At 38.2% G+C, this 20,000-nt stretch overlaps 3 protein-coding genes and 1 long non-coding RNA gene across 4 annotated transcripts in view; all 4 read right to left on the minus strand.

Annotated features, from left to right (window-relative positions):
• LOC135106943 (armadillo segment polarity protein-like) overlaps nt 1-525 on the minus strand; it is a 34,851-nt gene extending 34,326 nt beyond the window's left edge. Inside the window, exon 1 of the mRNA XM_064016399.1 lies at nt 419-525. Coding sequence (XP_063872469.1) covers nt 419-436 — 18 coding nt within the window. The 5' untranslated portion in view covers nt 437-525. The remainder of the gene's footprint in view (nt 1-418) is intronic.
• Nucleotides 526-6,209: 5,684 nt separating this feature from the next.
• On the minus strand, nt 6,210-11,104 carry LOC135106947 (trafficking protein particle complex subunit 3-like). Its single transcript, XM_064016417.1, has 4 exons — nt 10,941-11,104; nt 8,955-9,149; nt 7,813-7,995; nt 6,210-7,034 (listed from the first exon to the last, which is right to left on the minus strand). The coding sequence occupies exons 1-4, from the start codon at nt 10,980-10,982 to the stop codon at nt 6,915-6,917; spliced, it is 540 nt and encodes a 179-aa protein (XP_063872487.1). The 5' UTR covers nt 10,983-11,104; the 3' UTR covers nt 6,210-6,914.
• A 1,781-nt stretch (nt 11,105-12,885) lies between these two features.
• LOC135106948 (uncharacterized) lies at nt 12,886-17,636 on the minus strand. Its single transcript, XR_010271511.1, has 3 exons — nt 17,109-17,636; nt 13,696-13,928; nt 12,886-13,019 (listed from the first exon to the last, which is right to left on the minus strand). It is a non-coding gene; the product is annotated as an uncharacterized LOC135106948 (long non-coding RNA).
• Nucleotides 17,637-18,240: 604 nt separating this feature from the next.
• LOC135107127 (putative proline-rich protein 21) overlaps nt 18,241-20,000 on the minus strand; it is a 2,744-nt gene continuing 984 nt past the window's right edge. The window contains exons 2-3 of the mRNA XM_064016837.1: nt 18,515-19,065; nt 18,241-18,255 (exon numbers count right to left, since the gene is read on the minus strand). Coding sequence (XP_063872907.1) covers nt 18,241-18,255; nt 18,515-19,065 — 566 coding nt within the window. The remainder of the gene's footprint in view (nt 18,256-18,514; nt 19,066-20,000) is intronic.

Here is a 20,000-nt window from a genome sequence, read left to right on the forward strand (position 1 = left end):
CTTTTCTTTCCGTTGGTGGTACAGAATTCTTGTCAAACAAACTATCATTAGCATCAAGAACACCCTTGAAAACCTCTACAACGTCTACTGAAGTCCGTTTCAAGTGGCAAGATAAGAAACCAAAGTGTTAGATAATGTGAACCGTAGCCTGACCTTTCATATATATATATATATATATATATATATATATATATATATATATATATATATATATATATATATATATATATATATATATATATATATATATATATATATATATATATATATATATATATATATATATATATATATATATATATATATATATATATATATATATATATATATATATATATATATATATGCACACACACCTATCATTAGGGAGACAACATTATTCCATAATTCGTGTTCCACTTGGACTGCATCTCCTTACCTCACTATGACTAAGCATCACAACAATGTAGCGGTATAATGATTCAGTAGATCAGTAAATATACTGTGTGCCACTGACGTGAAGAGTTCTACACCACAACAAACAGTACACTGAACCTCAGAATCTGTAAGACCGTTGCGGGGAGCAGTATGGGGCTCGGTTTCGAAGGTGGGTATCTCTTTGACTTGCCGCCATCCCACATAACATCGCTCAGGGCCCGAGAGCCCTCGGCCACCTCCTGAGGGCGTCCGCCATAAATTCCACTGTGGAGACTGGGTTGTGACGAGACCCTCTGTGTGGGACTGCAGGACGCTCACACCGACTACTCATTAGTCCAAACATCTTGTACACACACACACACACATACACACACACACACACACACACACACACACACATACATATATATATATATATATATATATATATATATATATATATATATATATATATATATATATATATATATATATATATATATATATATATATATATATATATATATATATATATATATATATATATATATATACACACACACACACACACACACACACACACACACATCATGCACATCTATCTGAGAGATTACACCACAACACTTGTTCTAATTTTACCAAAGACCATGTATGATATGCTCCTCTATACGGTGCCAACATCAAACGTAGCGATAGAGACTGCGAAGCGAAGACCATCTCGACTCATTCCCCCCTGGCGCCGCGTTGTAAGGAGCTCGTAGAACCTCACCAGCTTTGGGTAATAGAGTGAAGGCATGCAAACTAACAATTGTCAATGCAGGGCTTTGGAGCGGAGGATGGTCTGCGAGGCATACAGAAAACGGCGGCAGCGTGCGAGCCATGCCAACACCCTCCCCCACCTGACGCGGCTCCTTTGATCTACAGGATATGGAGGTGGTTTTAAGCACGGCACATGCTTAGCAGATGGTGTTTGTCATGAGAGAGGCCCGTATTCTGAATCACTTTGCGCCGCACCTCCAGTATTTCAAAATGCTCTAATTGAAGCTACACGCGGGCTTTAAAGGGTGTTTTTACGGTTTTCGTAACAGATTAACAAGATTTCTACATTACCATTAGGAGGAACAGTCTTGAGAACCCGGCTTATTTTGTTTATGGCCCTTGAAAACAATCATAGTGAGAGAGAGAGAGAGAGAGAGAGAGAGAGAGAGAGAGAGAGAGAGAGAGAGAGAGAGAGAGAGAGAGAGAGAGAGAGAAACTGTCTGCATAATCAAAGGTTATGCTGTGACCAAACATACCTAACAGAGGCCAGGCCCGCGCCAAGCCACCTTGTTAGGAGTGGTGGCGACGACTGTGGTTCAAGGATAAAATTTCAGTGGCATGAAATATGTAGCATCTGAATATTTTGTTTATTTATCTATTTATTTATTTTTGAAGGATTGATACATGAATACACTTACTTTACAAGAAATTCAAGAAGGAAAGTTCTATGTACATTTACGTAATAGACTTAAATCTCCCAGGAGGAACATATTTATGGTGTCACTGTGCTATACTCGTACACTGATCCACACAAATCGGAAAAGGGTAGAAGTATCTCACCACGTGTATCCCAAATTAAGAACTTTCTCTTTTTAACCTATTTATTTTCTTATTTTGGGAGGGGAAGAGCTTCGTGGGACATGATTATGAACATTATACATCATTGTAATGATGACAGTGCCTGATTAACTAACTGTGGTGAGGAGTTTTCATCCACACGCAAGACTAATCATCAGCGTTATCATCGTCACTCACATCCATAACCAAAAATAGCACAGTAGAAAAACCGATACAAATCTACGAACTTTATTACCGAATGTGTAAGGAAAAGCAAACACCTAAGGGTAAAAAAATATTGTTGTTTCCCAGCCAGCGACAACTCAGTCCATCACACCCACGCAAGGGCGTAACATTTCCCAACAAAACGAAACGCAGAGACACGTCCCCTTGAGTCAGCGCCGCCACCCTTAGCGGCCGCCCTTTGATCTCCTGGTCAGGCACCTTCTCGGCCCTGCCTCCGTCGCCACCACAACCATCACTGCCTGCCACCATTACACCTCCACCCGTGTCTGCTCCTACTGCTGCTACCATGGGTCTCAGCGCTGCGTCACTACCTACTATTATTACGCCATCACGTACGGATATCACTTGTTTTGTCATTCAGCTATTCAGTAACCACCAAGCGATCACTGGTCTTAATCTTTAGCAGCATGGGGAATCGAGACAGCAAAAAAAAAAAAAAAAAAAAAAAAAAAAAAAAAAAAATATATATATATATATATATATATATACATATCGCCTCAGATAAATCACTACCACCACTACCGCCAATAATAATAGTAATAGTAATGATATTAATAATAATAAATAATTTAACAATGAACTGCAAGCGCTGAATACGCTGAAAAATGGTATCTTGAGATGATAACTTCAAAGATAGTTAAATATATACTAGACGAAACGAGTTACAAGTCTCCATGAGACACAGAGAGACTGAAGAGTGTTGGTGGTTAAAGCTGAACTATAGAAATGTACGTAATAATGGTCATTACCACTAAAGTCATGCTGTAGTACAATATGCCGCTAGCATAGGGAGATTAAATATCAATGAAAAAGGCTGAAGTAAATTCATATGTACGTAAGATATTGACTAAAGAAAGCCATGCATCGTCTCGTGGTTGAACCCTTTACGGTTCTGCTGGAAGGAAAATCTGAAAACTGAAGGGCCACATTGACACTGAATGTAGATCACTGGGTCAGTAAGCAAAGGAGAGCGGTGACAGCTGGGTTAACGCAATCTGGAAGGGAGTGTCTACAAGGAAAGCAAATGCCCCTAAGAAATGTGGAAAATGAAGGAAGAACGAACCGAAATCGTAAGCGGGGATTTTAAGGTTGGACTAAGGGGCAAGAGGTACACCCTTGGGTTGGGCTGCGCGCAAATAAGTTTCCTGCTTAGTGGAGGTTAAAACTGGAGGTTAACGAAGATGGCCATCGTAAGTAGCAGATGGTCACCACTTATCACTGACGGATAGTTCTCACAACAAACACCGTAGGAACGAGTTTTAAAAAGTGATGCGCCTATCAGCTTTATACACCGTCAGCCTTTACGGGTACGCCTACGTGGAAGAAAAAACAGTTGTATGTATCTAATTTGCCTGAGTACGAGTATAGCGAGTGATTGTACTAACGGAACATCTAACGTACTAAACGAGTAAATAAGGATAATTAACATAATTAGCGAAAAAAAAAAAATCCACCGTTTACTGTATGACGTAGGGCCATTTTTTTTTTAGATATTATATATGTATCTATGTATTAAATTTAAGTTACCGTACGCATTAGTACTTGGTATGAGCTGTTAGTTTCTTTTAAAGAGTACAATCTCTGTTTTGAAATGGATTTACTTCAAAATACCGAAATGTTAATGAAAAATCCCCTAGGAAAACGCCTTTTGACTTTTCTCTCTCAAAAGAAAAACAATAAAAATTATAATTAAAGAAATCTGAAAGGAAGGGATTTAAGATTCTCTCTGAGCACATGCACTAAAGTTATTAGCGGATGTTTTTACAACTTGCTGCTTGTGCATCTGCTTACATAGATTTATAGAACTTAATCATATTTCCGTCTCGCTTTTCAAAATACACGTACCATATACATTTATTTATTTACTTATTTTGATATTTGACACATTTTTGTACACTCCAATTCCTCTGATGCGCAATCCCATTGACTCATAATCCCTATATGGAAGACGGTGTTTTTATATATCTGTATGTACTTTTCTTGTTATTTTTTTTATGTCCTCTGTATATTCTTTATTTATCTATAGTTTTTTTTTTCTTTATCTCAAGGTGGCAAGTTTTTCACATCTACTCTTTTCTTAAATACATTTTTTTCTCTGCACATTTACATGATTAGCTCGTCGTCTTAAAATTTTTCTTCGTTTTAATAACTCAGTCTCAGATTTTTCCTCATATCCTAAACTTTTAAGATTCAGAGCAATTTTCTTGCTATTCTTTGTACTTTTCTGGTTCAGTTTTAAGTTTCTTTGAATGTGGATTCCACACCATTGCTGTATATTCTAATGTGGATCATTTAATTGATGTTTTATCAATATTTCATCTATGTAAGCAAAGACATTCTTATATTTGCTAGTAATGATACATATTTTCTACTTTTTATTTATGTGATCAAGTGTTTGTTACTTAATTATTACTATTCTTTTACTTACCTTTACCTACTTAATCTTATTTTGATTACTGTACTGTACTCAATGTCCTCTCTGTTTATTTTAAGATCTCATTGCCTGCCATATAGCACCTTCTCTTTCATGCAGTCTTTCTGAAACACTTTAATAAGAAAGTGCCATATATGCTACACATATTATTTCCTTTCTAGATCTAAAATGCCTCTCTTTAAATCTTTTCTTTGACAAACTTCTACCCAGATTATTGTATCATCCTTTCTAAACTTTGTACACTACACTTATCATTTGATATATGGCTGTGATTCAAGCATCTTGTTTGCTTTCTTTCTAAAAAAAAAAAGTAGGATGTAATTCAGTTTAAGAGTGGGTAGGAAAAGAAAATAGGCTTAGATAATTGATAAGAGAAAGAAGGTGACTGACATAAGAAAGCCCTTTGGGAAACTACTATTCATATATTCAGAACAGTGGCCATCTACAACTGGCACAATAAAGAGCCAGAATGGAAACTTCAGATAAAGATACAGAGATAAATAACAACTGTAAGAAGGAAGCTTGGAAATTAAAGATTAATGTCAAACTATCCAAGGCATTTGATTTTTCTCAGGCAACAGCAAAGGTTTTACTGATATCTCTAAGAGAGAATTACCAGGAAACTCTACAAGATTGCCATTGTATTGCCCTTATGGTTTAACTGGTTGGCCAGGCTCCCTATTCTCCAGACCTTGGCTCCTTGTGATTTCTGGCTGCTCCCAAAGTTGAAGAGGTTGCTACAAGTGTCTGGATTAAAGAGTTGAGAAGACGTCATGCAGAGTGCTATAGTACACCTGCTTGTTATCCATGAACAAAATTTCCAGAAATGCTTTCAGCAATGGAAGATCTGACAGGTTAAGTGCGTGGAGTCATAAAGGATATTAGAGTTAGAACCCCCCCAAAAAAGTATGCTAATTGTTATCTCTTGACCTAAGGTTGAATACTTTCTGAACAGACTTGATTTATGTCTACTGTTGGCAACATATAAGCAACACAATGACCACAGAGAACCCATGTGCACAACAAAAAGATGTTTGATCTTCTGTCACAGTGACCTAAACTCATCATCTAATAAATGCACAGCAAAGGAAAATATATTTAATTTCAACTAAGTGAGATGCAATAAATGGTAGAGAACACAAAAGCCACTTTCCATTGTTCTTCTTAGACAGGTTACTGGACTACCTTGGCCTAAATCTACATAGACTGATGGCTATTCTATAAATGAATTTATAACACCAATATCAAATACTATAGCTATGAGCCACCAATCACCTCTGAGGTCCTTTTTGAACATACCTACTTTTCAATTCATAAATGTCATAATGATAGACAGTCCCCATGACTGGCTTGATATATCACCTAACTTCAACCAAAAAACTATAAGCACTTATGATGATCCAAACTTAAAATATTCTGAGATATCAGCAGCAAACCTGTAGTGCCATAAAACATTGTAAAGTTGATGCCAAAGGAAACATCAAACTAGCTTCATCACTTATTACAAAGTAAGATTCACAAAATTAGACTGCTTCCATAAAGTTGATATCTTTATTTCTACAATATATAATGATGAAGTAGGATGTACAATACATCCTACATAACAGGAATGGGACAAAATTATAAGACATTGATAATTTTTATATGAAATTTTAGAATTAGGTAATCATATGTTATTTCTAATTATGTTTCTTAACACTTTTCAATGTTACTTCCACATTTTCAGAGGTGATGATCAACCATCAAGAGCAGTGGAACAAAAGATCATTAAATATCACTACACTATGCAAAGTTATGTCACCAAAGCCAAACACAAATGACTAAATCCTCTGCTATCATGATTTCTAACAATTACAGTCTCAACACCAGATACTGCTTGTAATCTGATGAGAGTATAACATTTCTCTGTAGACCTGTACAATAATACGCTGTGTATGAAAAAGAGAAGAAAAAAAGGAAAACCCATCCTTAAGGGAGATTGCCCAAAATAACAATATGATATTTCATGCAATGTTTCACACAAAATGACACTATTTTGCAACAATCTCCAATTATTGCATCCCCAAATGTTCTTGATTTTTGTGTATCTCTTGTGAATAAACCAATCTATCATTTATGTATATGAAAATGAAAATCATTGGATTTCATGACATCACTACTTAGGGCAAATGTGCATAACAACTACATTCCTGTAGCAAATTAAGTGAAGTATATCAAATTTTATTGAGTAAATGTATTGAACTCAATCTTCACCTGCTGGAATGGCATCCTCTAACCTTTTCACAAACTTGATGCGAATCTCTGTCACGTTGTCTCCTTTTAGCTGGTCTGCGATGAACCAAGCCATCACCTCCATTTGTACCTGTTAACAGAATTAAAGGAATATACCGTAATATGTACTAAACATTTAGAATTAATACAAACACACATTTAATATGTAGCCAGAAAACTGGTTTCTTCCCATAATAATAAACTGATTTTTCAATGATTCTAACCCCTATCTATAATATTTAAAAGTCTTTTTTAATTTAAATTAACTATCTAAGATCCAAAATTCCTTCAATTCAATCACCTGATAATTATAATAATGATATTAACAGTTATAATACTAATAATGAAAATGCCATTTTATGGATTCAAGTTAAAAGTTGTCTTGTCATATACCTTAGACATACAGAAAACACAGAGACAATCTTTTACCAAGAATTCTAGAATACTAAACCTGAATAGAGACATTATCTATATACAATTCATTTGCACAAAAACAGTACAATAACATTATTATAAATCATACTGCAGTATAATAATATCAGAACAGCAAAAACGTTCAATGATGCATTTTCAATTATGTATGCATACAATATTTTCTATATAAATGTTATTTTTAGAATGTAATCTCACTATAAGTAGAGGCGGAATGAATGGAGGGAAAAAAACACTCCAGATAAGGGATTCTCAACCTTTACAGAATTAAAGTCTCTTCATCTAGTAACAATGATCTGTGATACATGTATCACATACACTCATGTTAAAAAAATAGTACAGGGAACTAGGCCTCATACAAATATCAAAACAGGAGCATGAAAAATCTTAATTAAAATTATCATGGTCACAAATCAGATTCATAAGAGTACACTTACCATTTCACAGGCTCCTCGAATTATTCCAGCCAGGATATTGGAGTACCTGAGGCCAAGGCAGTGGTCTGGCAATTCTACAAATTCTGCTAAGGGGTTGGTTTCTAACACAACAGAAAATTCATCACCCCCTGGATTCCAGCTCCCAATGCTTGGTGACACCCCAAGGTAAAGCTTGAAGGCTTGCTGAGGAAAATTATGAAATTATTACACAATGCAAAGCTTTGTCAAAAAAAATTCCTACAACTAAACATTTTCAAACATAGGGGAGTGAAAAAGAAAAGATCTAACAGTACAAACTCCAAGGAATCAAGCAAATTGTCCTGGCTTACAGAACTTTCTCTTCATGGTACAAGCTTTTTATATTATATATATATATATATATATATATATATATATATATATATATATATATATATATATATATATATATATATATATATATATATATATATATATATATATATATATATATATATATATACACACACACACACACTTTTTTCAGTATTTGTGGTGCATACAACAGCATTTCATAATACTACAATACAATACACATTACAGGTACATGTACTTTTCCATAACCTCAATAAGTTGGCACTCTATAAGTTAGGATTCCATACAAATTGGCAAGGCAATAAAATATTCACTTAAAAACAGCACATTTCTGCAAAATTTTTGTTCAGTCAGCACCTTGCTGACTAATAATTGTATAATTGCAGGTTTTCATATGGTGGGTGAGCTGCACAGTTAGTTAAATTGATAGTTCAGATAAAATGCTAAAACACTTAAGAACATGGTCCTTTAACCTACAGTAGTGCAGCAATTTAATAGTCATCTGTAAACTACTATGCCTGAATCAGTTTAGGTTACAAAACTGGTCAAGGTAAGCAAATGGCATCCACTATCTTTAGCTGTTCCTCCAAACTTCCGTAAATCCAGAACTCAGTTTCACTATTTTAGAAGAAAGCTTCAAGTTGACCATTCCTGTGCTCTTTTTATGAGCAAAGATTGGTAAATAAGTACACTAGATAACACACATGCATGAATCAACTGTGAATCTCAAGGGTCAATGAAATGAAAAGGATAACAGCACCAGAAACCTCTATTTCTTGACCTGTACCATGATTCACCAACGTAATTACCTGTATTTTATCTGCTGTGTCCCGGAGGTCATAACATCTTCCTGGGTTGGCTCGGGCAAGAAAGTCTTCAATGAGTCTCATGCCAATGTTGTAGCCCATTCTTTCCAGCTGACGATTAACATCATCAACGTTTTCGTAGTCCTTCAATAGCTGTGCTACAAGTGATCCATAGGTCAATGTGAAGAGCTCTCCACTCTGTAATGGATTTGCAATTAAGTAATAGTACATCTATTTATTTTACTATTTATTCATCCATCTATCTATCTATCTTCATACACGCACACAAGATCTCACAGCCAATGAGTTCACATCTAACAACACTATGGGTCTCTACCTATATGCATATCTAATGAGGAAGTTTTTATCTAATCTATAAATATGCAGTTCAAATCCACTACTTTGAGTGTATGACATCATAGGCTCCCATCCTACCACACATTTCTCCCATCTCCTATTCCAGTCTCTGTGGATAGGACAGTGTTACTTTCCTACAAAACAAAACTTGGAATTCTGAGAAAAAAAAAAGTTATCATAAGAATGAGCTTGGGGAAGTTGTGGCAAATCTTGATAAAAACGACACATAAGAGACTGAGTGAAGATGAACAGAACATAGAGAATCTCCTTAGCAAAGTTCTTGATGACTTTTTTAGATGTGCTGTGTAAGAAAAATAATACAGAAGAAAATATACTGAAAGACAGTGAAGAATGGGAGGAGGCAGGAGGATGGTTGTGTTGGCAGTCAGGAACTCATACTCATATATGGTATCTCAGGAGCTCATACTCATATATGGTATCTTTCAGACATGTTATATGTTTCAACGCAAATCAATAATCTGTGGGATGTCTTTTCAAGACCAGATTATTTGTAATAGTTCACTGAGATGTGACAATATGCTTTTAATTAATGAGTGGATGAGCAGGATGGAGGTGGCCAAAGTGGGAGGTGGGTGGCTGACCTAGTAATGGAGACAAGAATGGCAATATATACATGAGCTAGTAGGCTATGACATTTAGTTAAATTTACCAATAACAGTTCCATATGGAGCACCTAAATTATGAGCATATGGTGATGAACACTCACTGTACAACACGTGTGTGGAGGTTTTGTTTTGGGGTCACGCATGGTTACATTACAGTGATATGATAGGTCTTACACTGCATCACAAATTCTAAGCCCATGCCAATGAGGCTCGCTTGGAGGGATACAATGTAATGTGTGTATTAGTATGTTAGATTCCAGTATGGAATGGTGCATAATTTGGCTTCTCCCATCCTAAAACTCCACTTTCCCACCAGGTCCCCAAGCTTGTTGGGGATAGAGGAGCAAATGATCGAATGTACCGTGTTAAACTGCAATTTTACTGGTTAGGATAATGTAGTGGGGAATATGGGGGCAGAGTCCCCTAAATTAGCAAGGTTAGTGATTTCAGATTAGGACAGTAAAGTGGGGGGTATGTGGGGCAGATATTCCCTATTTGTTGACTATTTTGGGGGGATCTTCCCCAAAGACGATACTTTTCTCTCTAGATTTCTGAAGCTTCCAAATTTTGCGTACTTTAGCCCACCAGGTGAGAGAACCCCCATTGTAAAACCCAAATTTCCCACAAAGTCCCCAAGCATGCTTGTCGTGGGTAAAGGCGGTAATATAACATATAAGAAGCCACTATTGGTAAAATTTACCGATATATTTACTGATACTGGGAGCTACTTGGCTTTGGAGGTGTCCATGCGGGAGGGACGGCCTCGGGGTTAGTGTATATGCAAGTACACTGCTTTCCCAATCCTAACAAATCCCGCTTTCCAATCAAGTCCCTGAATTTGTTCTGTTTAGGAAAGTATAAATAAAAATATTATGTGAAACTGCACTTTCCTCCAGGTGGCCGTAATAAGGGGGGAACACGCCCACCACAACACTACCACAACTCAAAATCCATCTGTACCAATTTTAAGAATATTTCAGGTTCAGTAAACGTTAATGATACTCACCACTTTCTTTGGATCGGCTGGTCGAAGGCCCTGACGAGACATTTCAGTGTTATTTTGCTACTCACTCCACACAGAGTTCGTCTCTTAAGTTTTGACACCTGTGTGTGTGTGTGTGTGTGTGTGTCAGCGAGTGAGCCCGTAACATTTATATTCATGATCACTTCTAAGTATATAAAAAAAATCAATGTTTATGTATCATGGGAGTATTATAATAAGGAGATGCCTTCCTGCACCGCTCCCCATCAAGGCATGTTTGTGAGCCATAGAAGTATTGTTTATATAACTAATGTCTGAAATAAGAATAGTAATTTTGCGTGTTCACAACTGTTGCACATTGCAGAGGCCGCATACTCAAAACTCTGGTAATATCCGACCTCGCAAGTACTTACCAGCTCGGAACTTCCGAGGTGCCTACGATGAACACTACAAGGTATACTCGAACCAAATTTACGACATTGGTAACATACCGTCTCATTTTGGTCTCAAGCCCTAGTCACATCTTGTGGACACCTCGTGTCTCGCCAACTAATCACGATCTTAAATACTGGAGTGCTTCTCTCCTTGCCACACGACCAATAATGTGGTTGTGATTCATTATTCCATCTTTCTAGGAAATTGTAGTGCCAAAGTTACTCAATTTATTTATTCATTTATTTATTTTTTACACAACAGGGTCTCTGGCCAAGGGCAATAAAAAGGAGAAAAAGCCCCACTGACAGTCCCTAAAGGAGAGCCTAAAGGATTGTGCATTAATGGGAGAGAGGAAGAGAGAAAAGAAAAAAATCAATTATACTCATGAACCAACAAAAACTATAGTACTAGAGAATGCCGTCCAATCCAAACATAGAAAACCTATCCAGGAGTAACAAAACTACAAACATACAAATCACCACCTAACAATAACAATAAAAAGGACTCTGTGAGAGAGAGAGAGAGAGAGAGAGAGAGAGAGAGAGAGAACACTGAGGATGGTAGTAGATGGGATAGGGAGAAGATATTTTGCTGACCTGATGAATTTAGCCTCGGCCAGGTTAATGGAGGTCAGATAGGGACTTCAAAGACTCCACACAAGAAACATGTGTAGGGAAAACCCAACTCTGCCCTGCCCTGGGCAGAGTTGGAAATCTAACTGAGTTAACAGAGTTGGAAAATCAGCAAAATACCTCCTCAGGTTCCCCACAACTAGCAGAGGCAAAACGCCAGAGGCACCTTCGCTTAGGGGGATCCTGAGTAGGGATTGGAGCGATAGGACAAGATACAGATATGAGATTGTGATCGGAGGAGCCCAACAGAGAAGAAAGGGTGACAGCATAAGCAGAAGGATTAGAGGTCAGGAAAAGGTCAAGAATGTTGGGCATATCTCCAAGACAGTCAGGAATACGAGTAGGGTGTTGCACCAATTGCTCTAGGTTGTGGAGAATAGCAAAGTTGAAGGCTAGTTCACCAGGATGGTCAGTGAAGGGAGAGGAAAGTCAGAGTTGGTGGTGAACCTTGAAGTCTCCAAGAACGGAGATCTCTGCAAAAGGGAAGAGGGTCAGAATGTGCTCCACTTTGGAAGTTAAGTAGTCAAAGAATTTCTTATAGTCAGAGGAGTTAGGTGAGAGGTATACAGCACAGATAAATTTAGTTTGAGAGTGACTCTGTAGTCGTAGCCAGATGGTGGAAAACTCGGAAGATTCAATAACCTGGGCACGAGAGCAGGTTAAGTCATTGCGCATGTAAACGCAACATCCAGCTTTGGATCGAAAATGAGGATAGAGAAAGTAGGAGGGAACAGAAAAGGGGCTACTGTCAGTTGCCTCAGACACCTGAGTTTCAGTGAGGAAAAGAAGATGAGGTTTAGAAGAGGAGAGGTGGTGTTCTACAGATTGAAAATTAGATCTTAGGATGCGAATGTTGCAGAAGTTAATGAAGAAAAAGTTGAGGGGGGTGTCAAGACACCCCCCTCACTTAAGACACCTAAGTACCTGTGTCAAGATACCTAAGTACCTGTGGGCTGGGGTTGAGGGTGGTGGGGGTGAGGAGCAGTGACATGCCACTGCAGCACACCTGAAAGTCCTGCCAGATGAGGCACCACACCTGTGGATGAGAGGGGTGGATGAGTGGATAAGACACCTGAGAGAGAAACTGACAACCACCTGAATGAATTGCTAGAAATATATTGAATAAGAAGATTAAAGGAAAAAAAGAGAGGGAGAGAGAGAGAGAGATGGGTAAAGAAAAGATGCAAACTACAAGAAATTAATAAGATGCCTAATACAGAAATGGTCAGGTATTTGAATGAATGGACAGAAATATGGTAAACAAATGGTGAAGAAAAGATATACTAGATGAAGAAATTAATAACATACCTGGTAAGGAAACTGACAGCCACTTGAATGAATGGACAGAGATGTTAAGCAAACATATACAAAAAAGAAACACAAGAAAAGGATACAAACTACATAGATAAAAAGAAAAAAAATGAATAAGACACCTGGCAAGTAAGCAAAATAACTAATAGAAAATTAATAATAAACCTGGTAAATGAACAAGACACCTGATAAATAAACAAAAGAAACAAGACATCGGATTGATAAACAAACTAAACTAACAAAACACCTGATAAACGAAGAAAAATGAAAAAATAAAATATAATCTTAATTGATGACTTCTGGATATAGTGAATTTGTCTTTAGCAATCCACACTCCCTGATACATGTTTGTTATATAAAACAGCGACAGACTGGCACATACAAACCAGCCAGCAGCTCACCTTCAGTACCTTCCTCTGGTTCTCCTTCAGCAGAGAGTAGTTCCTGGCAAGCACATGCCCCCTCACCACCTCAATGTCAGGGTATACAGAGCCTCCATGGACTGCCCCACTGTCTCCCGGTGCCTTTAACCAATGCCGGTGTATCGTGTGAAATCAGAAGCCACCTCACAGGTGCTCAGGGTGGCGTAGCAGGTAATGGAGATCTCCACGTGTGGCATTGATACCTTGCAGACCTGTGTGGAGGAATGGTTGTGTGGTTGTGGTGCAGTGTGTCAGTGCATCATTCTTAGTCTCTTCATCATCACCACAATCCCACACCTTAGGTCAACATTCAGAAATGCTTTGCTCTCTCACCATGATTATTTTTAAATGACATAGAGATAATTAGCTGGGTTCTCAAGAGAGTTTGTCTGGTTAATAAATGTAAAAATCTTGTTAATCTGTCACTAGAAACATAAAACCACCCATAAAAACACCTACCACTTCAACTAGAGACTTTTGAAACATAAAAACATCCTTAAGAGAAACTTCACCATACTGAACAATCATTAAGAGAACAAAGACATAATGGTGCCACTATACCTCTCCCTTGTCCACCCAATCCTAGACTATGGTGTTCAGTGCTGGTCACCTTACCTTACGAAGGACATCATCTTAGAAAGGGTCCAAAGGTGACCCACTAGACTAGTACCAGAGGTTAAAGACATGTCCTACAAAAGCAGATGCCAACAATTAGGTCTCCAGACACTACACGAAAGATGGAAGGAAGATATGATAGAGGCATTCAAAATAATGAAAGGATGTGAGGATATACCACCAACATATTTTTAAAGATAAATAGGAATAACCTGTAAGGCCATTCACTTAAGTTTGTCAAGCTGAACCACTGAAAAACAACAATAAAAGGAAACAGTTTCCCAATAAAAATTATAGATGAATGGAATAAACTCCCTGAGTGCAGCAAATGTGCCAACAACAGCCACTTTCAAAGCCCGATATGACAGACATATTAACTGACATAGTACTGGCTGACTAGTCCTTGGAGGTGGGGATAACAAAAGCAGTTTCTTATTTCCCAACTACCTGTTCATAAGTAAGCCAAACACACACACACAAACCAACACAGCCAAACACATACAGAAACAAACCAACACAGCCAAATACATGCACAGACTGACACAGCCAAACACATACACACAAACCAACACAGCCAAACACATACAGAAACAAACCAACATAGCCAAACACATGCACAGAGTAACACAGCCAAACACACACACAAACCAACACAGCCAAACACACAGAAAGAAACCAACACAGTCAAACACATACATAAACCGACACAACCAAACACACACAAAAACAAACCAACACAGCCAAACACACACAGAAGAAAGGAAATCTGAAAAGGATATAAAGAACAAATATAAAGAGAAAACCTAAGCTTTTCTATAAATGCATAATGGTAAAATGAAACATAGAGATAACATTGTTAAGTTAAAAAGAGGCAAAATGACTTGCGAAGATGATGGAGAGATGAGTGCACTTGTGAATGAGACTTTTAAATCTGTATTTAAAAAGGAAGCAGATTTTGTAGTGCCTACAGGTGGAGTGTCAAATGAAGGGTTACAAAAAATTAAGGCAGAAAAGTATGAAATCTACAAGCTATTGAGTGACTTAGAAATTAAAAAAGCAGTGGGATCAGATGGTGTGTCATAATGGTTATTGAAAAAAAAATGTAGAGACCAACTGGTGGAGCCAATTTGGAATAGTTCATTGAAAGATGGAAGAGCGCCTAAAGAATGAAAAAGAGCCAATATAATGCCAATCTATAAAGGTGACAAAATGGAGCCACTAAACTAAGGGCCATTATCATTAATTAGCATCATGGGTAAACTCTGCAAAATTGTAATAAAAACAAATGGATGCAGTATTTGGAAGAAAATGAGATAATTACTGATAAACAATTTGGATTTAGACAAAAATCACGTGTTACAAATCTGTTGAGCTTTTATACAGGAGTGAGAGATGTGGAGCAAGAAAGGGATGGATGGTGGATGCTGTTCCACACATGAGCCTACTGTGAAAACTGGAAAATAAAGGTTTAAAAGAAAAAATATGAAATTGGATGCAAGACTATTTAAAGGACAGACAAATGAAGACAATAATCAGAGATAATAGTTTGAGCTGGAGTGAGGTAACCATAGGGATCTGTATTAGCACCAATTATGTTTCAGATTTACATAAATGATATGCTACATTATTTTGTTTGCTGATGATGCAAAGTTGCAAAGAGTTATAAAGAACCAGGAGAATTGTTAGGAGTTACAGAGGGATTCAGATAAAATTTATGCTTGGAGTCTAAAGTGGAAACTTGAAGTTTAGTTCAAAGAAATGTCATGTGTTGAAAATAGGAAAAAGTACAAGGAGATCTACATGGAACTATAAAATGGGTGAAGATATGATAATGAAAAGCAATAAAGAAAAAGATTTGGGAGTGATTATTCAGGACACACTGTCACCAGAGAAACATATAAGTGCGATACTTAGCTCCACATATAGAATGTTAAGTAACATTAGAGTGGCTTTTACCTATATGGACATGGATATGACGAAAAAAATCATTACAACCATGGTACACCCTAAGTTGGAGTATGCTGCAGTCATAAGGTCTCCACATAGGAAGAATATAAGAAAACTTGAAAGAATACAAAGGACAGCAACAAAGATGGTGCTAGAATTAAAGGAAAAGACTTACAAAGAGCAACTGGAAGAAAGCAATATTGGAAGAGAAAGAAAGGGAAGACTTGATAACAATGTACAAATTAATAATCTGTATGGAAAAGGTAGACAGACAAGTTTTGGTGATGCATATGGATGAGGGGACAAGATGTATGAGAGGACATACAAAAAAGATTATGAAGAGTAAATGTCTCAGGGGAATTAAGAAATATAGTTTCCTGTAACGAAACATTGACCTCTGGAATAGTTTAAGTGAGGAGTGGGTTACAGCTGTTAGTGTGAGCAAATTTAAAGAGCAACTGGATATCAGTAGATATGGAGACAGGACAAATGAGCTTTAGCTTGGACCCTGTACAATACAATTAGGTAAATACTGCCAAACACAAATAAACAAACCACCACAGCCAAAACACACACACACTAACAAACCAACACAGCCAAACACACACACATACAAAACAACAAAGCCAAACACACACACACACACACACACACACACACACACACAATAAACCAACACAGCCAAGCACATACAGAACAAACCAACACAAACACACAAACCGACACATCGACACAAACAGCCACAAAAACACATCACTACAAACACAAACACACACACACACACACACACACACACACACACACAGAGCCCCATATCTTATGCAACACACCCTCCTTGACCATTCAGTATCCGAGAGCCACAACAGTTGGTCGCCTGCTCTTCAGAGCTCGTTGGATCATTAGCACACACTGGTAGTTCTCCGCCTTGCTGATGCTGCCGTCCATGAACCATGCCACGCTCTGCACCTCCTCCACTGCCCCTGGGTGTGGTGATGTGGTGGAGTGATGCTGGTACATTTTCTCTCACATATACACACACACACACACAGAAATGCCACTCTCCAGAGACTATGAGAAAAAAAAATAGCAAAACACCCTCACACAAACGCACACACACTTTATCCATCCCTTCTCAACACACACACACACACACACACACATACACACCTTACCCATCACTTCCCAACACACACACACACACACACACACACACACACACACACATTCAAACCACATGAAAATCTACCAAAAACTGTTGGCAGTTGGTCTGAAATATTGGCCAGCCATACATCCAAGAGGCGCTTGAAGGTGTCGGGTGACACGCCACCCATATTTTTGAGTTTCACAGGGATGCAGTTAAAGAGTCGGGCCCCTCTGTAGGTAAAACTGTGGTGCAGCGGTGATAGGATTCTAAGAGATGATCCAGGACTGGTGGGACGACGCCTGAGCCAAGGCAATGGCGGCCCGACGAGAAGCCTGGAACAGATGGCGAACACCTACTCAGACAGGCAAGGAATATAGCCGCTTCGACGCCATATGCGCCAAAACCATCCTCCAGGCCAAGAGGAAGTCGTTCAGCACCCACAGCTCCACACTCTCCTTCTCCTCATCTCCCAAAAGAGCATGGGACTTTTCCCACTCCATGACCGGCGTCACCAAGAGAGCGGGAGAATGAAGAGCAACGCTGAGGTACACAGAGCGCAGACACACGTACGCGTACCACGCGTACTACGAAACTTGCAAATGCACCCCTAATAAGGTTAGTAATGTTAGTATTTGCTGTTATTTATTTATTTTTTTTTTTTTTATCCTCCCTTATTTTTCTTATTTTAATTTTTCCATAATTTTTCTTTTCCTGCGGTTCTTCTTCTTCCTCCTCCTCCTTTTACCATTCATTGCTTTCATTATATATTTAGCCTGCCCCCCACCCCTCTCTCGTTCCCTCTCTTAAACAGACATTCGCTAGCCTGAAATACACTGTTGATTTCAGGTTTGTGAAAGTATTTTTCAATCTTGTGATTAACAAACAAACGGTAATGTAACTTTAAAAAGTTGCAGGATTTTGAAAATTTACTCATTACATTTCATCTATATACATTTATTATGAATTTGACATGTCCTACTGCACAATTACAATTTTTGTAAGACATTTTCGGTCGACAATATCGTGAATGAGGAAATCCTATGAAGAAAAGAAGATATATGCATGCCTTTCACCATATGAAAATAAACTAGCCGAAGGGGTCCGGGCCAAGGGACCGAGGGAGCAGGGGTCGAGGAACCGAGGGGCAGGGGCCGAGAGGCCGAGGGACAGGGACCGAGAGGCCGAGGAGCCGACCGGCCAGAGCTGAGTGGGCGAGGGGCCAAAGGGCAGGGGCCGAGGGCCATGAGCCGAGGGGCAGGGGCCGAGGGAAAGGAGCCGAGGGGCAGGTGCCGATGAGCAGGGGTCGAAGAGCTGAAGGGCAGAGGCCAAGGGGCAGGGGCAGGGGCCAAAGAGCAGGGGCAGGAGCCGAGGAGATGGGGCAAGGGCCGAGGAGTAGGGGTAGGTGCCGAAGGGCAGAGGCTGAGAGGCCGGGGGGTCGTGGGGCCGGCGGGGCATTGACCGAGGGGCCAAGAGAGAAGGGACCGAGGTGCCGAGGGGGCAGGGGCCAAGGATTTGAGGGACTGAGGGGGCAGTGGCTGCCGAGGGGCCGAGAGGGCAGAAGCCGAGGGGCTGAGGAACCGAGGGGGCAGGGACCGAGGAGCAAGGGCAGAGGGCCGAGGGGCATGGGATAAGGGGCCGAAGACCTGAGGGGCAGAGACCGAGTAACAAGTGCTCAAAAGAATATTTTACATACGTACAATATGGTTCTTCTTTAAGTAAGGAACATATCCCTATAATCAGATAAAAATTGTGAGATTGAAAATATTTCACATTTTTTTTTTAATAAAGGCCCTGACCTGTAAAAAAAAAAATGAAATTTTGAAATTTTCTGTAAGATTACATAATGTTGAATCATGAAAAGTAGAAGAATATTGAAATAAAAAGTATATATCAATCGATAAAGTGTATATTTTTAGTGACTTAATTTCATTTAAACGTGAAATATTTTATCTACGATCCACTCCTAAGAACTCAAAAGAATATTTTACATACGTACAGTGGTTTTTCTTTAAGCAAGGAACGTTCATCTCTTATCAGTTAAAAATTTTGAGACTGAAAATTTTCTTACTTTTTTTTTAAGGTCCGGACCTAAAAAATTCCGAATAAAAGAATTTACTTAAATATACAGAAACTGAAGTACTAAAATACAGAGGTAAAATATGTATACGGAAAGTTTATGTAACTTATTAAAGCGTAGTTTTCTTTCCTTCTAAACTTTGTTTGGAAGCGATATATTTTTTAAAATCAAATATTATTGTCTTCCCACAGCTCCTAGGAACACAAAAGCTAGCCACATTGTGTCTCTTTCAAGAAAGGAACGTACATCTCCTATCAGGTAAATATTCTGAGACTGAAAATTTCTTCACTATTTTTTAAAGGTACGTACATAAAGAAAATACAAAAAGTTTCCCAATTAAAAAAATCCCTTAAAACAACAGATTTCTGATTCATGAGATATATATGTAAAATATGTATATAGAAGGTTTACATGATTCATTAAAATGTTTTTTTTTTTCCCTTCTTAAACTTTGTTTGGAAGCAAAATATTTTTTACAGTTAAACATTATTGTCTTTCTAC

This window comes from Scylla paramamosain, chromosome 14 (genome assembly GCF_035594125.1).
Source record: "Scylla paramamosain isolate STU-SP2022 chromosome 14, ASM3559412v1, whole genome shotgun sequence".
NCBI classification, from domain to species: Eukaryota; Metazoa; Arthropoda; class Malacostraca; order Decapoda; family Portunidae; genus Scylla; species Scylla paramamosain.

What these genes read in the sequence shown, in the direction of transcription:
- LOC135106947 (XM_064016417.1), bottom strand. Translation starts at nt 10,982, where the DNA reads ATGTCTCGTCAGGGCCTTCGACCAGCCGATCCAAAGAAAGTG. An exon ending in CAGCCGATCCAAAGAAAGTG is followed by an intron (nt 9,150 to 10,940) that starts GTGAGTATCATT and finishes AATCCATTACAG; the next exon opens with AGTGGAGAGCTCTTCACATT. An exon ending in ACACAGCAGATAAAATACAG is followed by an intron (nt 7,996 to 8,954) that starts GTAATTACGTTG and finishes AATTTTCCTCAG; the next exon opens with CAAGCCTTCAAGCTTTACCT.